This window comes from Nicotiana attenuata, chromosome 12 (genome assembly GCF_001879085.1).
Source record: "Nicotiana attenuata strain UT chromosome 12, NIATTr2, whole genome shotgun sequence".
NCBI lineage: Eukaryota > Viridiplantae > Streptophyta > Magnoliopsida > Solanales > Solanaceae > Nicotiana > Nicotiana attenuata.
In genome coordinates, this window is record NC_032000.1 from 30,957,033 (window position 1) to 30,974,983 (window position 17,951).

The 17,951-nt window shown below is 38.4% G+C and overlaps 2 protein-coding genes across 3 annotated transcripts in view; one reads left to right on the top strand and one right to left on the bottom strand.

Moving 5' to 3' along the window:
- Nucleotides 9,424–11,036, bottom strand: LOC109235997. The gene is made up of 4 exons (XM_019402235.1): nt 10,919–11,036; nt 10,628–10,715; nt 10,278–10,533; nt 9,424–9,795 (listed from the first exon to the last, which is right to left on the bottom strand). Exons 1-4 carry the CDS (start codon nt 11,034–11,036, stop codon nt 9,424–9,426), a joined length of 834 nt encoding a protein of 277 aa, XP_019257780.1.
- LOC109235513 (transcription factor bHLH93-like) overlaps nt 17,064–17,951 on the top strand; it is a 5,347-nt gene continuing 4,459 nt past the window's right edge. For both annotated transcript variants that reach the window (XM_019401657.1, XM_019401658.1), the window contains exon 1: nt 17,064–17,657. In XM_019401657.1, coding sequence (XP_019257202.1) covers nt 17,151–17,657 — 507 coding nt within the window. In that variant the 5' untranslated portion in view covers nt 17,064–17,150. The remainder of the gene's footprint in view (nt 17,658–17,951) is intronic.

Below are 17,951 nucleotides of genomic sequence, written 5' to 3' on the forward strand. Positions count from 1 at the left end.
TTTCAAAAAATATCAAAGTTTCATCTTTATGAGATAAGTAAATTACCCATGTAAAATCTAAGTACAACAATAACAATAACAACATACTTAGTAAAATCCTAATAGTGGGGTCTGGGGAGGGTAGAGTGTATGCAGATCTTACCCCTACCCCAGAAGGGTAGAGAGGCTATTTTCGGGAGACCCGTGGCTCAACAGAAGAGAAAATAATATCAGAAAAGAAACAAGAGAAAAGGTCTGTAACAACAAAAAAAGAAGCCAGAAAAGTAATAATAGCATCTTAAGAGACAACAAATAAGCGAAAAGGAAATAACACAATACTGTGCAAAACAACAAAATAGTGTGAACACAACATAGACCACTAATAGACCTAGACAAAACTCTATCAGGCTACCCGGTACAAAGAGGGAAAAACTCTGGACTACCCCCTAGCCTATGTGATGATCCAAAAGGTCATCTTATGTTTTAGAACTCGATTCTATGTTTCGAGGCGTTTAAAATCTCATTTTTACCTTTTTCGATTTGCGTGCGCAGTCCGGGCGTGCTTCCTGAAAGTTTTTATGTTGAAAGTTGATGAAAATAATAATTTTTGCCTTTAAAAGTTGATCTAGTTGACTTCAGTCAACGTTTTGAGTAAACGGAACCGGACTCGTGTTTTGACAGTCCCGGTGGGTCCGTATCGAATATGAGACCTGGGCGTACGTCCGGAATTGAATTTCGAGGTCCCTAGCTCGAGAAATAAGTTTTTGATAAAAATTGAAAGTCTGAAAATTAGACAGTTTTAAGAATTTGATTAATGTTTGAGCTCATTGGTATCGGGTCCGTATTTTGGTTCCGAAGCTCGGTACAAGTTCATTATGATATTTAAGACTTGTCTGTGAAATTTTGTGAGAAACGGAGTTGATTTGACGTGATTCGGACGTCCAGTTGAAAAAATAGAAATTTTAAAGTGTTCTTGAGAATTTTATTTGATTTAGTGCTAAATTCGTAGCCTAGTTGTTATTTAGGCGATTTGATCGTGCGAGCAAGTCCGTATGATGTTTTAAAACTTGTCTGCGTGTTTAGTTTGGAGCCCCAAAGGCTCAGGTGAGTTTCAGATAGGCTACTGAGTGTTTTGAACTTAGAATTTTCTGTTGGTGTGCTTCAGGTCTGCAGACTTCGCATTTGCAAGGTATGGCTCGCAAATGCGAGCCTCGCATTTGCGAAGAATTCATCGCGATTGCGAGCAATTGGGTTGGGGGGTGGACTTCTCATTTGCGAAGATCAGGATCGCAATTGCGATCACCTCAGGTCGCATTTGCGAACAATAGTTTGCATTTGCGAAGGCAGCAGAAATGCGAGGAGTTCGCATTTGCGAAGCTTTTCTTGCATTTGCGAGCTTCGCAGTTACGAAGCTCAGGTCGCAAATGCGACATCTGCAGCTGTGTAAAAATGAAGTTAGATGGGATTTTTCATTCATTCTTCACATTTTCAAATCCTGGAACCCTAGAGGCGATTCTTCCAAGACCAATTCTTCCCCAAAACTTTGGTATGTGATCCTAACCCACTTTCTTTCAATTTCCCATCACATTTCATCAATTTCCAACCTAAAATCTAGGATTTCCATGGTAGAAATTGGGGGTTTGGGTAGAATTAGGGATTTTTGGGAAAATGGGATTTAGACCTCAAATTGGGGCCGGATTTCAAAACTAATTACATATTCGGGCTCGGGGGTCAATGAGTGAATGGATTTAGGTCGAAACCTCGAGTTTTGACTAAGCGGGCCCGGGGTCGCTTTTTGACTTTTTTGGGGGAAGGTTTGAGAATGGTTCCTTTAGCAATAATTTATGTTATTGAGTTAATTGTGGCTAGATACGAGTGGTTTGGAGGTGGATACTAGAGGAAAAGCGGTAATTGAGCATTGAGTGGCCCGCGGAGCGAGATAAGTGTCGTGTCTATCTTTGAATCGAGGGATTAGGAGCCCTTGACTTATTTGCTATATGAAACCCATGTGAGCGATTTATTGGTGAGGTGACGAGTACCTATGCACCACCAATTTATCTGTTTTGCCTGTTTTCTTCTCGTCCTTCTTATATTGTCTTTTCCTGCCTTAACTACTACATGTTTTACTTATAATTCCATTCCTAATTGCTACTTGTTAGACATTGTATCTTTTGTTGTAAGTGTTAGTTCTTTCGTAGCTTCGTTGTCTCCTATTATTATTTGAGCTGGTTATTGGTACTTTCAAGGCATATTATGAATTGGTCTCACTGAGTAGTATTACTTGTATAAATTCTTAGTGTAAAATCTTTCTAAATGCTTTGGTTTGAAGTTAAGCCTTGTGATATGTGATTTGAATTGTGTAATTTCTGTACTTGCTGAGTAAATGATATTGATATGGCGGGATCGGGTTGTGCGCCGCAACAGGTGTAATAAAGGTGGATTGTGGTGAGATAAGGGTGAACTGTGATTATGATTATTGTGATACGGTGGGATCGGGTTGCACGTCACAACAGGTGTAATAAGGGTGGATTGTGGTGACATAAGGGTGAACTGTGATTGTGGTTATTGTGATATGGTGGGATCGGGTTGCACGCCACAACAATCTTTATGCTCATATATTCACTTGACTATGTTTGTTGAACGATAGTCTTACACTGTACTTAAGGATTGGTTATAGCTGAACACTGAAGATATGTTTTGAGAACCGTATTCATTCCTTGCAAGTTACTGCTTTATTTTATCCAGTCCTTCTTTCTGATTTTATTTTACATTGTATGCAGGTCATATTGTAAATTCCTCGCCGTAGCCTCGTCACTGCCTCGTCGAGGTTAGGCTCGGCACTTACCAGTACATGGGGTCAGTTATACTGATACTGCACTCTGCGACTCCTATGCAGGTTTTGGAGCATGCTCGTGCTGATCGAGAGGTTGGCTGTAGGATTCAGTTGTTTGGGGACCCAAGGTAGTCCTGTTGGGTCCGCTACCCCTGGCGTTCCCTTCTATACCCCAAACTTTGCTTTTTTCCTTATTTCGTAAACAGTTGTATTTTTTGTCGGACAAATGTTTGTAGCAAAATCTTAGAATGTTTGTGGATGGTGACACCTGATTCTGGGTAGTAACAGTAATAGTATATAATCAAAGAGGCTATTTACTTACTTCTGTATTTATCTCTACTTATTTTAGTTTGTTTGTTAATCACTGAAGCGTAAAGGATTTCGCTAATAAAAACTCTAATGTTGGCTTTCCTAGCAAGTGTGATGTTAGGCACCATCACAGTCCCGATGGTGGGTATTCCGGGTCGTGACAAGTTGGTATCAGAGCACTACGTTTCCTAGGTCTCACAATTCACGAACAAGCTTAGTAGAGTTTGAGGGATCAGTATGGAAACGTCTGTGCTTATCCCCAGAGGCTACAGAGCTTAGGAACAATTTCACTTCTATTCTTCTCTGTCGTGCGATTTTGTCCTCTCAACGCTAATTGAAACTCTCTACTCTTGTTCTTTCGCAGATGGCCAGAACACGTACCACTTCTTCAGCTGAGCAGCAGCCAGAGCCCCTAGTGGCAGCTCCTAAGAGGGGAAGAGGACGAGGCCGAGGCCGTGCCAGAGGCCGAGGCAAGGGCAGGGCTCAGCCTAGAACCCGATCACAGCACTAGCGGTGGAGCCTCTGGTAGAGTTTGATGAGGAGGCTCCAGCCCAGACCGTTCCAGCAGGGCCAGCCCAGGTTCCAGAGGGGTTCATCGCTACCCCGATACTTCAGGATGCTTTGGTCTGCCTAATGGGCCTCATGAATAGTGTGGCACAGGCCGACACATTTTTGTAGCACCAGCCGTCTCTCAGGCTGGGGGAGGAGCACAGACTCCCGCTACCCACACTCCAGAGTAGATGGCTCCTCAGTTTCAGACTCCAGCAGCTCAACCTGTTAGGGTAGTTCCGCTGGGTGTTGCAGCACAGATTGGTGACGGATCAGCTATGTTTTCTGAGGCTTTGTGGAGATTGGATAGGTTTACCAAGCTTTTCCTCGTTCACTATGGCTGTACATCTTCAGAGGATCCCCAGGACTATCTGGACAGTTGTCATGAGGTGTTAAGGAACATGGGGATAGTGGAGACCAATGGGGTCGACTTTGCTGCATTTCATCTATCGAGATCTGCCAAGAAATGGTGGAGGGATTATATGTTGGCCAGACCAGCTGGGTTGCCGGCTCTTACTTGGGACTAGTTCTCTCAGCTATTTCTTGAGAAGTATCTTCCTATCACTTAGAGAGAGGACTATCGGAGGCAGTTCGAGTGTCTGCAGCAGGGTTCTATGACTATCAATCAGTATAAGACTCTATTTGTGGATCTGGCCCGTCATGTTATTCTCCTGCTTCCTACCGAGAGAGAGCGTGAGGAGGTTTATTGAGGGACTTGCTCAGCCTATCAAATTGCAGATGGCTAAGGAGACTGGGAGTGAGATTTCTTTCCAAGATGCAGCCAGTGTTGCCAGGCGAGTTGAGATGGTTTTGCTCAGGGGAGTGGTCAGGGGTCTGACAAGAGGCCATGTCACTCGGGTGGATTCAATGGGGCCTCATCTAGAGGTCGAGGTACTTTTGGTAGAGGTCATCCTCCCAGGCTGTTTCATTCAGCACTCCAAGCATCCCATGGTGCATCAGGTGGCCGTGGTCCTCACATGCATTATTCGGATCAGCTAGCCTATAGTGCGCCACCAGCTCCTATCAGTGCATCTCCTATTTAGAGTTATTACCGTGGTCAGCCGGCCCGTCTGAGTCAATCTCAGTTTCCATGGCCACATTATCAGGATGGATGTTTCGAGTGTGGTGGCTATGGGCATATCAGGAGGACCTGTACGAGGTTATTGGGCGTTCCGCCATAGCAACAGAGTTCTCGTGCCATGATTCCGGCACTGGGTGCACCACCGCCCACTCAGCCAGCTAGAGGTAGGGGTCAGGGAGCCAGAGGTAGAGGTCAGGCCGTTAGAGGTGGAGGCCAGGCCGCTAGAGGTGGAGGCCAGCCAGCAGGAGGCCTTCCTAGAGATATGGTTTAGAGTGGTGGGGCCCAGCCTCAATGTTATGCTTTTCCAGCCAGGCCTGAGGCTGAGTCATCTGATGCTGTTATCACAGGTACTATTTCAGTTTGCAGTAGAGGTGTTTCAGTTCTATTTGGTCCAGGGTCTACCTACTCCTATGTGTCAGCTTACTTTGCTTCATATTTGGTTGTGCCCCATGATTCCTTGAGTGCTCCCGTATATGTGCCTACTCCTATGGGGGATTCTATTGTTGTAGATCGTGTCTATCATTTGTGTGTGGTTATTATTAGGGGTCTTGGTACTAGTGTAGATCTTCTACTTCTCGGTATGGTTGATTTTGATGTTATTTTGGGGATGGATTGGCTGTCACCTTGTCACACCATATTGGACTGTCACGCCAAGATAGTAACATTAGCCTTACCGGGGTTGCCTCGATTAGAGTCGAGGGGGACTCCTGGCCATTCTACCAGCAGGGTTATCTCTTATATGAAGGCTCGGTTGGGAGAGGCAGCCTACAGACTTGCGTTGCCACCTGGTTTATCAGCAGTTCATCCGGTGTTTCATGTATCCATTCTTCGGAAGTATCACGGCGATCCATCCCACTTGTTAGACTTCAGCGCTGTCTAGTTGGACAAGGATTTGACCTACGAGGAGGAGCCGGTAACTATTCTAGACCGACAGGTTCGTCAGTTAAGGTCGAAGAGTTACCCTTCAGTTCGAGTGCAGTGGAGAGGTCAGCCCGTTGAGGCAGCTACCTAGGAGTCCGAGTTTGATATGCGGAGCAGATATCCCCACCTTTTTACTAGCTCAGGTACTTTTCTATGTCTGCTCGAGGATGAATGGTTGTTTTAGAGGTGGAGAATATGATGACACAAAATGTCATCTTACGTTTTAGAACTCGATTCTGTGTTCCGACGACTTTAAAATTTCATTTTACCCTTCTCGATTTGCGTGCTCAGTCCGGGCATGCTTCCGAAAAGCTTTTATGTTGAAAGTTGATGAAAATTAAAATTTTTGTCTTTAAAAGTTGATTTAGTTGAGTTCGGTTAACGTTTTGAGTAAATGGATCTGGACTCGTGTTTTGACAGTCCCGGTGCGTCCGTATAAAAATATGGGACCTAGGCATATGCCCGGAATCGAATTCCGAGGTCCCTAGCTTGAGAAATGAATTTTTGATGAAAGTTGAAAGTCTGAAAATTAGATGGTTTTAAGAATTTGATTAATGTTTGATCTCGTTGGTATCGGGTCTATATTTTGGTTACGGAGCCCGGTACAGGTTAATTATGATATTTAATACTTCTCTATGAAATTTGGTGAGAAACTTAGTTGATTTGACGTGATTCGGACGTCCGGTTGAGAAAATAGAAAATTTAAAGTGTTCTTGAAATTTCATTTGATTTGGTGCTAAATTCGTAGTTCTAGGTGTTATTTTAGCGATTTGATAGCACAAGAAAGTTCGTATGATGTTTTAAGACTTGTGTGCATGCTTGGTTTGGAGCCCCAAGGGCTCGGATGAGTTTCGTATAGGCTACAGAGTGTTTTGAACTTAGAAATTTTTGCTGGTGTGCTTCAGGTCTGCTTTGCATTTGCGAGGTCTTGCTCGCAAATGCGAGCCTCGCATTTTTGAAAATTCATCGCAAATGCGAGCAATTGGGCTGGGGATGGACTTCGCATTTGCGAAGATCAGGATCGCAATTGCGATAACCTGAGGTCGCATTTGCGAACAATAGTTTGCATTTGCGAAGGCAGCAAAAATGCGAGGAGTTCGCATTTGTGAAGCTTTTCTCACATTTGCGAGCTTCGCAATTGCGAAGCTTAGGTCGCAAATGCGACATCTGCAGCTGTGTAAAAATGAAGTTAGACGGGATTTTTTGTTCATTCTTCAAATATTCAAATCCTAGAACCCTAGAAGCAATTCTTCCAAGACCAATTCTTCCCAAAACTTTGGTAAGTGATCCTAACCCACTTTCTTGCAATTTCCCATCACATTTCATGAATTTCCAACCTAAAATCTAGGATTTTCATGGGAGAAGTTAGGCGTTTGGGTAGAATTAGGGATTTTAGGGAAAATGAGATTTAGACCTCAAATTGGGGTCGGATTTCAAAACTTATTACATATTCGGGCTCGGGGGTCAATGAGTGAATGGATTTTGGTCCGAACCTCGAGTTTTAACAAAGCGGGCCCCGGGTCATTTTTTGACTTTTTGGGGGAAAGTTTGAGAAATCTAAATTTATGCATTGTCGTTGGTTCCTTTAGCAATAATTGATGTTATTGAGTTAATTGTGGCTAGATACGAGGGGTTTGGAGGTGGATACTAGAGGAAAAGCGGTAATTGAGCATTGAGTGGCCCGCGGAGCGAGGTAAGTGTCGTGTCTAACTTTGACTCGAGGGATTAGAAACCCTTGACTTATTTGCAATGTGAAATCCATGTGAGCGGTGTATAGGTGAGGTGACGAGTACCTATGCACCGCCAATTTATCTGTTTTGCCTGTTTTCTTCCTGTTCTTCTTATATTGTCTTTTCGTGCCTTAACTGCTACATGCTTTACTTGTAATTCCATGCCTAATTGCTACTTGTTAGACATTGTATCTTTTGTTGGAAGTGTTAGTTCTTTTGTAGCTTCGTTATCTCATATTATTGTTTGAGCTGGTTATTGGTACTTTCAAGGCATATTATGAATTGGTCTCGCTGAGTAGTATTACCTATATAAAGACTCTTAGTGTAAAATCTTTCTAAATGCTTTGGTTTGAAGTTGAGCCTTGTGAAAAGTTATGTGATTTGAATTTTGTAATTTCTGTACTTGCTGAGTAAATGATATTGATATGATGGGATCGGGTTGCGTACTGCATCAGCTGTAATAAGGGTGGATTGTGGTGAGATAATGGTGAACTGTGATACGGTAGGATCGGGTTACACGCTGCAATAGGTGTAATAAGGGTGGATTGTGGTGAGATAAGGGTGAACTATTATTGTGGTTATTGAGATATAGTGGGATCGGATTGCACGCCACAACAATCTTTATACTTATATATTCCCTTGATTGTGTTAGATGAACGGTTGTCTTACAGTGTACTTAAGGATTGGTTATAGCTGAACACTGATGATATGTTTTGAGAACCGTATTCATTCCTTGCAAGTTACTGCTTTATTTTATCCTATCCTTCTTTCTAATTTTATTTTACATTGTATGCAATTTATATATTAAATGCACCGCGGTAGCCTTGTCAGTACCTCATCGAGGTTAGGCTCGGCACTTACCAGTACATGGGGTCGGTTGTACTAATACTGCACTCTACACTTCCTATGCAGATTTTGGAGCAGGCTCGTGCTGATCGAGAGGTTGGCTGTAGGATTCACTTGTTTGGAGACCCAAGGTAGTCCTGTTGGCGTCCGCAGGCCATGGCGTCCCCTTCTATACCCCAAACTTTGTTGTTTTCCTTATTTCTTAAACAGTTGTATTTTCTTTCGGACAAATGTTTATAGCAAAATCTTAGAATGTTCGTGGATAGTGACACCGGATTCTGGGTAGTAGATATAATTAAAGGGGCTATTTACTTACTTCCGCATTTATCTCTACTTGTTTTAGTTTATTTGTTGTTAATCACTGAAGCGTAAAGGATTTGACTAATAAAAACTCTAACATTGGTTTGCCTAGCAAGTGTGATGTTAGGCGCCATCACGGTCCCGATGGTGGGGATTCCGGGCCGTGACAGCCTACAACCCAAATGCTCGACCTCCACACGTTCCTATCAAGAGCCATGTCCTCGAAAATCTGATGTCGCGCCATGTCCTGCCTGATCACCTCGCCCCAATACTTCTTAGGACGCCCTCTACCTGTTCTCGTACGTGCCAAAGCCAACCGCTCGCACCTCCTAACTGGGGCATCTATAGTTCTCCTCCGCACGTGCCCGAACCATCTAAGCCTTGCTTCCCGCATCTTGTCGTCCACGGGAGCAACGCCCACCCTCTCCTGAATATCTTCATTCCTTATATTATCCAGTTTAGTATGCCCGCACATCCATCTCAACATCCTCATTTCGGCTACTTTCATCTTTTGGATATGTGAATTCTTAACTGTCTAACACTCAGCCCCATACAACATAGCCGGTCTAATCGCCGCTCTGTAGAACTTGCCTTTGTGCTTCGGTGGCACCTTCTTGTCACACAAGACTCCAGACGTTAACCGCCATTTCATCCACCCCACCCCAATACATTGTCCTTGGTTTTGAAAGAGTTTCTAGTTTGTTTACCAATATGACATGCATCACATACATGATTTCTAGAAAAGTTGAGTTTGGGAAGACTAATAACTAAATCATGCTTGGACAGTTTTTCAATAAGATACATGCTTGCATGACCAAGTTTTCTATGCCAAAGCCATGGATTATCAGAAATGGATGCGAGACAAATATGACTGTCTAGATTTTCAATGCCATCAAGAATATAAACATTTCCATACCTTTTCCTGGAAGAATAATTTTACCTGCTTCATCGTTAATGGCGCATCCTGTTTTCTTGAATTTTATTTCATATATCGATTCACAAAGCTGAGTTATGCTCAAAAGATTGTAGTTGAGTCCATCTACAAGATATACCTCTGTAATATCACAATTATTTCCAAATGGAACTGTACCGGTACCAACTATCTTTCCTTTTGAATCATCACCAAATTTGATATTTCTACCATTTATTTTTGTAACTTCTTTGAACAGATTTTTGTCACCCGTCATGTGACTAGAGCACGCACTGTCTAAATACCATTTTCCTTTGCAGCTCTTTTTGTGGTGTTCCTGCAAAATAGAATTGTCACTTTCTTTTAGGTCCTTGTTGGTTAGTTCTTACTAGAATCAGGATAGTTTTTGGGTTTCCAAATCCATCCTGAAATATTAGATTTACGAAATCGACAAAAAGAATATTTTGTCCAATTTGGTTACAGTAATGACACACAGGGGTTGATCTAGTTTTTGATCTACCACTTGTGTTAGTACCTATCAACTCAGCTCTAACCAGTCCTTTTCCAGTTGACTTGTAAGTCTCCTGGTTAAACTTGACTGAACTGTGACTGGTGGATTTGCGCATGCCATTAAGTTGCATTTGCAATTCTGAACTTCATCTTGAAGTACGTCTCTTTCAATTTTATATACTTCAAGCTTAAGTTCCCAGTCTTTCTTTTCCCTATTAAGTCTTCATTCAATATTTTTTGAGACTCTTTCAGGGTAAGGTCAAGAATATCCTGCAATTCATTAGATCTATCACAGTTATAGGATCTTACCTCGCTTGTTTCACCTCGTGCCATGAAAAAGTTTTCAGTGTTTTTCTTGCATTCATTGTCTAATGTATCTTCATCAGTCCAGAAACCAGAGTATTTGTTCATGTCGTTTTCCAGGATAGTCATAAAGCACAGATTTGCTATTTCTTCGTGTTTTGAACTATCTTCATCACTCCAACTTCTGAATGATTTCTTTTTGCTGAACCCTCTAGAGACTTTTTTTTTAAGATCCAGGCATTCAGCTTGAACATGCCCATACCTTCCACAGTAAGAACATTTCCCGTCATTCTTGTCTTATTCATTGTATTGCCTAAATCGCAGATGGCATCCTTCCCCTTCTTGTATTTCTATACCTTCTCATTAACCCATCCATGTTTCTTGATACCATAGCAATTTCTTCTTCAAGAGCTTCCGGATTGTCATCAATATCATTCTCAGGTCCTTCAATTATAGATTTGTGAAGGCAACTGTTTTCTTCTTTTCTTCTTGACTTATTTTCTTGAGATAGATTTTCTCCAATGCTATAAGATCTCCTCTTAGTTCATCATATAAAAAATTTTTTAGATCTTGAGATTCGAGTGCAACTACTTTCGTCTGCCAAGTGGTAGGTAAACTCCTTAGGATTTTTTGAACTTGATCACTACCTGAATAGGGTTTATCAAAAGCTTTCAGATCGCTAATGATTTTGCTGAATCTTGCGAACATTTTCTCAATGGATTCTCCTTCTTTCATTTGGAAAAGTTCATAATCATGAACCAACATGTTTATTCGAGTTTCTTTCACTTTGCTGGTCCTTCATAGGTGACTTCCAGTTTGTCCCACATTTCTTTAGCCGTATCACAACTTGAAATCTTCTCATACTCTTCTCCACATATAGCGTTATACAACAGGTTTCGTGCCTTAGCATTAACCTGAAGGACCGCCATTTGTTCATCTGTGTATTCATCTATATCTTCAGGATCAGCGGGTCGTTGAGCTGCTGCTGGTAGTGGACAGTTTTCCTTTTTGATAACACGCCATACTTTCATATCACAAGATTTTTCATAGATTTCCACTCGAACTTTCCAGTGAGAAAAGTGTTATCTGTTGAAGTATAGTGGCCTGACATGTGACATTCCTTCTTGAAAGAGTGCTCCAACAGTTATTTGATTTGCCATTATCTTTTCTCACAAGTGGTTAAGTAAAAAGTGTGAGACCTGCTCTTATACCAATTAAAAGTGAAGGGGGAGGGGGGGGGGATTGTAATTTTTCTTTTCTTTTTTGAGGTAGTCGACTAATTTGCATTCTAGTCGACTGGACTTTTAAGGAACATAATGTAAAAGATAAATTGCAGAAAGTAAATGACACAATATATTTTTATACTGGTTCGGATTAAGAGTTAATCCTACATCCAGTCCTCCTGGGTTGCAAGGGTGATCTCTTTCAAGCATGAGTGGCTTAGTACAGATGAATTGATGTTGTTATACACCAACAACTTTTGTCACTTGTTCTTCTCTATATAATTGATACAATGCCTTCGCCAGTGTTCTTCTCTCTCTCTCTCTCTCTCTCTCTCTCTCTCTCTCTCTCTCTCTCTCTCTCTCTCTCTCTCTCTTCTCTTCTTAGTTACACAAGAAATCTAAAGTAGACTACATTGTTTGATTGAAATAGAACAAAGAGATTGAAGTTGGTTTGATCAAAGCATATCATTCCAAAGCTGGTGTAATAGGTATTTATACTTCTCGAGGCCTTCAAGTCTTGTACGTCTTTTTTAGAGATTGCGAACCCAAGGGAGTTGTATTCAGACAAAATCGTAGATTGATTCTTTCCGAGATTTATTCTTCTGCTGACTTGCCTTGACTCGCGGACTTGAATGATTTCTTCCTTAACTGAGAAAATATTCCCCTTACCAAATCCCTTGATTCATGCCTTCGATTGACGTGTTTAAGTGGGAGAATCTTTAGCGGATGATTTCGTACTCTTAATCTCCTTTGATTGAGATCCTTCCTATAATATCTTTATAATTGATTTTGCCATCTTCCTTGATTGATTTTTCCGCTTCTCGTTCCTTTTTTTTTTCGTTTGATTCATTTTTGCCTCCATTTTATTGCTCAGAATCTTTTCCTGCACATAGGGAGTAATTGGTTATTTTGCTTCATTGAAATTAACTGAGATCTAACAGGGGTAAACTGATTCAGACACCACGATTATCAGGAAAAAAGATGCTGGTTTCGGGGATTTCTTAGTCGATTTTATGTGGATATACGTTAGGGACTTAGGGTTTTATTGTCAAGCAATGTTTTAAAAGGCGGGGGCGTGAGGCGAGGCGTTTTACCTCTGACGAGGCGAGGCGTAAGCCCTGAGACATGGGGCTTAAGTCCCACAGATCTTTAAATTTTACTAATTTCAAGAATTTTAAGATAGCACAAAATAAAAAATAATTATAAATTACATTAAAATCACAAAACTATAACAAATAATCTATTTAAAATATTTATAAATTATAATTCAACTATGCATAATATAAAAAGTATGATATAGATCATAATATACAAATTCGCTGCAACGTCGTTGCAACTCAAACATCAAAAGTAATGTATTCGATGCGAAATCTTATATGTATCTCTTAAGGAGTAATGAATCTCGAAAGAATTTTGATATTATAATTTGTTTTTTTAAATTCTCCCTTTATTTAATATGCTTTCTATTTGAAAGAGAATTTATATAAAAATATAATTCACAATTTAAATATGGTTCTCTAGCATTATTTATTTTTAAGTTTTAACAAGTTAATAAAGTGACACATAATTCATTGTACTATACCATGATAACTAATTATTTGTAAATAGTTACTAGCTAATACTAAGCTATTAAATTAATAAGTATTGTATCTCGTAAACGTGAAAACAATAATATTTAGGAAAATAATTATAAAAAAAATTATATACTAATATAATAAAGACATAACAAAAGTTAATAAATAAATACTTTTAAATGAAAGATTTATTTAAAATCTACTAACATAATAGTCTTAGCGGGTAACGCGCAATAATTTTTATTTTAATTATGACATAAATACTCTCAACTTAATGATTTATGATTAAGAAAAAAAATAATTTTGAATATTCAAGGATTTATTAAGAAAATTTGAGGATTTACAAGATTAGTCACATACAATTGCATACAATTCTATTAGGCGAGCCCAGTACATTGGGCGTTGGGCTCCGGGGCGTAAGCCCCGACGGCCGAGGCATAAGTCTCACGGAACTAAGCCCCACACATAAGCCCAGGGACTTTTTACGAGTGCTCCGCCCCAGGGCGAGTCCCGAGCGAGTCTCAATTCTACCTTTTAAAACAGAGTTGTCAAGAAGCTAAGTTTGTTTTGGCAGTACACTGATTTGTTCTTGCGATGGAAAACCTTCAGTTATCAGTTGGAAATTAATTAGGAAAGTAATTCTCAGCGCGGAAGATTTTAATTTATCCCTTCGTAATTTTTTAAAAAAAAATTCAGTTGTATGAAAGACAAGAAGCGCCTAAGTATCTCAGACCTTGGACACAAGTTATAAAGGGGTAAAAATTTACCCGCGCCCGGTGTTTATACCTATCAAATTAATTTATCACGATTAAATTATAAATTAAGATAAAAATGTACATTAGTTAACTACTTATTTAATTATATAAGTATATGTGATGACATGTATTATGTATTCATTAGATTGGTATAAACATATGCGTATAAGTTTTTACATAACGAAGAACTGCTACTTTCCAATAAAAAGCTTATTCATTCACATGAAATGACAATTCGTAAAGTTTATCATAAAGTTTCACGGCCTCATTGCCTATACGTCACACGATCGTCCTAATTTCAGCAATTGATTGAACTTTTTCTGATATTTATAATAGGAAAAAATAGTGTACGAATTATTCCGTAGGAAAACAGTGTAGCAAATTATGAAAAATAAATGAAGTTTGAAGATTACCTTTTGGAATAATCACTACCTTTGATACGATTTTTCACACGATAATACTGATTGTTTATTATGAGCTCAAAGAACCAGCTGGAGACATAGTCAAACTAAATATTAATTGATGCCATTTTATGAAATAACCTTTGGAGCTTTGGCAATAGAAACGAGATTATCGGCAATGATTAGTAAAATTTATGAGCAACTATACAAATAAATACAAGTGTTAAAGCGTGTGGTGGTGAAGCCTCCTCTAATCATTGTTTAATTTGTACGAAATTTTTTCCAGCTATATATGTTTCACATGAAAGATTCTTGCTACATGGCCTAGCCGCCTAGGGTTATGTTTTCATGCAATTATAGTGCAAGTATAATTACTACTACTCACAATCCTTGTGTAACAATAAAAAGCAACACACACACTCAAAAGTAGCTGATATGATATAAAAACTAGTATGTTTACATATCCAAACGTTAGCATAGATATATTACTATTTGTTGGACCATCTCTATCCAGTAAAATTTTATCCATATCGATTGTTTACATCAAACTATATAAATTTATCATGAATAAGTGATTTGATAAGTGAAAATATATAATAATTGAATATGATTAAGTAAAAGAAGATTATGTGCAAACACATATTATACATATATTGATGTGGTAAACACTCTGCTCTAAAGGTAATCCAGGTCCTAGTTGTGGTGGCGGCATTGTTAGGAATGAAAAAGGGGAGATGATTATGGCATATGCAATGCCCCTAGGTATAGTGACTAACAACACTGCAGAAACTCTTGCATTAAAAGCTGGAATTGAATGGTGCATTGATCAAAACGTAAAGAAACTTGAAATAGAAAGTGATTGTCTGATGCTGGTCCAGTGGTTAACAAACACAACTAGTATACCCCAAAATGAGGTGCAAGATATAAGAAGCAAGTTTACACTATTAGTATTACTTTAATTTATATATATGAGTATTGGGTCAGGGTGGGCCAGGTCGGGTTGAGTCATTCCTATTTTAATTGAATTATTATTTATTAGGCTGAAAATAAAAAGATAAAAATCTACAAAATAAGAAAATACTAGCGATAAATTATATTTTCAGGTCACTATAATTTTGTGAGTTAGTAAAAGTTTTATGATTATTGGGTGAGAAAGCATAATTATATGATTTTGGTAAAAAAAAATTATAGTTATATGATTTTTGTGTGAAAAGACAAAGTTATATGACTTTAGTGAAAAAAAGTCATAGTTATATGACTTTTGTGTGAAAAACAAAGTTATACTATGACTTTAGTGAAAAAAAGTCATAGTTATATGACTTTTGTGTAAGAAAACAAAGTTATATGACTTTGGTTTAAAAACGTCATAAAAGAGAAGGGTGGTAAGTATTACAAACAAAAGCCTATATATGTAATTTGCAATTTTGATATAAGCAGTCTGCCGATCCAGTTAAGAGGGTGTTTGGCTAAACTTATAAGCCGGTCAAACTGGCTTATAAGCACTTTTTGGTTTATCTACGCTTTTGGTAAACACCCAAAGTGCTTATAAGCCAAGTGCTTATAAGCTAAAATCAGTCATAAGTCATAAGCTGGTCACCCCTAACTTATGGCTTTTTAGCTTATAAGCACTTTTAGTTTGACCAACACTTTTACTAGTTTATCCTTAATAATATTTTCTAATTCAAAAATGCTTTTCCCAAAATAAATTTCTTGACCTTCTCTTCATTCCATATTCGTTGTTAATTCTTTTCTTTACAAAGAAAGTTTTAATTTATAATCTTCTAGAAAAAATTCAAGGGTATTTTAGTCATTTAATAAAAGATTAGCTTATCAACACTTTTTAATCAAACACATCAACTGTTTATTATCAGTTTTAGCACTTCTATCCGAACACGTAAATGCTTATTTTAAAAATCAGTTTCAGCACTTCAAGCTTATCAGCTATTTACACTCAGCTAATCCAAATGGGCTCTAAGTCTACCTATGGTATTATGACCATTTGTGAAATTAACCCAAGACTTGCACTATAAATATCGCATTGTATATGCTAAATAAAATTCATGGTTTCCAACTGACTGTTCTTCACTTGAAATTATTTTAGAGAAAAACGAATGTTAATTCACATGATTTCAATCGTACAGTTTGAGGAAGGAAGCCGATCTGTTGAATACAATTTGTAGCTATATACAACGGAGAAGTCGTTGTGGACTTCAAACTCTCAGAAGATATCAATCTGATACAATTTTAAAACTATACACATATTTAAACGTGAGAATAATGTGGGTCAAACTTCTCAGACTGCAACCTAAAGTAAATTAATTAACTCTATTTTTTATTTAACTCAGTTTCAAAACCAGATTGCGGTGAAAAAGACATGAAATCATGTCGCCCACAGATAAACTGAGCTCAAGGATTATTTTAGTGATAAAAACGTTAACCACAAACAAAACAAGTTGGAGTTTTATATTACATAAAACATAATGCTAAACATTGTTGATTCTGCAAAGGGCTTTGAACGTTTCTAATGTTAAACTTTTTCTTTTAAATCAGTATGGTGGGATGAGTTAAATCCCTCGATTTCAAATTCGAGTTATGGAAAACTCCTCCTTCAATGACCCTAAGCAGGACAAATCTTAATTAGTGAGTATGATAAAAGAAAAAGAATTCTCTTTTTGAAAAACTCAATTCAACATCTATTTCTAATAAAAGCGGAGCTGATTCCATTTGTCTAACGTTGTAGGTAATAATTAATGCATAATAATAGACACTAATATCCCGTGACATCAAGGAGGAAAAAACACTAGTATACCTTCTTTATTTATTTTCCTATAAATATGCTCTCATTTGCTGCAACTTTTGTCCATAAATTATTAGCCTCCTAAAATTCCCTTTTCAAGAAAAGGAGAGCAGAGAAATAGGGAGAGAGATGGACAATGGCTTCTTATTAGATGAATTACTAGCTCTAAGAAATGACTCATGGGAAACATATTTCCCTATGGAAATTAATGATTTATACAACAATAGCTGGAATTATGAATATTTTGCTGAAAATCCTATTCCCATTCCTCTTCCTTGTACTACTACTACTACTACTACCTCTTCTTTTGAGGATTACTCTAATTTCCCATTTGACCAAAGCCTAAACAGTCCGTTAATCAGTGAATTTTACAGCACACAATTACTAGGAGATGAATTATCTCCTCTAGAGCTCACTAATTCTTCCAACAACTGGCTTGACACTCCTTTCACTTCCCAATTACAAGATTTGGAGGTTGGAAATTTCAACATTGGCAGCTTGTGCCCTGAGAAAAAGGTCAATACAAAGAAGCTAAATGGGCAGCCATCTAAGAATTTAATGGCTGAGAGAAGGAGAAGAAAGCGACTCAATGAACGTCTTTCCATGCTTAGATCAATTGTTCCCAAGATTAGCAAGGTAAAATAAATAGAGCTTAAGTTTTTCACTTCTTTTTCGATAAAGAGATTTATATGTCAGTTGAAAATTATATATGGAGATTTTCTAGCGTTAAAGAAACTAAATTTCACAATATTGGACTACGACAAGATTTAAATAGAGTGGTGACATGGACAGTAAAAATTCGTATATAGCCGACATATTAATTAGTTGTTGTTTTCATGTTATAATTTGCAATACCATGCATATAGAATCAAGAATTCGGATATCATTCATCTTTTTAATTTCTGAAGTTTATCTACATGTTGTCATATA

Excerpts from the sequence above, each read along its gene's own strand:
- LOC109235997 (XM_019402235.1), bottom strand. The coding sequence starts at position 11,036 with ATGTTGGTTCATGATTATGAACTTTTCCAAATGAAAGAAGGAGAATCC. Across the intron at positions 10,534-10,627 it reads ATGGATGGGTTAATGAGAAG|GTATGGGCATGTTCAAGCTG; the intron begins GTATAGAAATAC and ends TTACTGTGGAAG. Across the intron at positions 9,796-10,277 it reads CACGAGGTGAAACAAGCGAG|GAACACCACAAAAAGAGCTG; the intron begins GTAAGATCCTAT and ends TCTATTTTGCAG.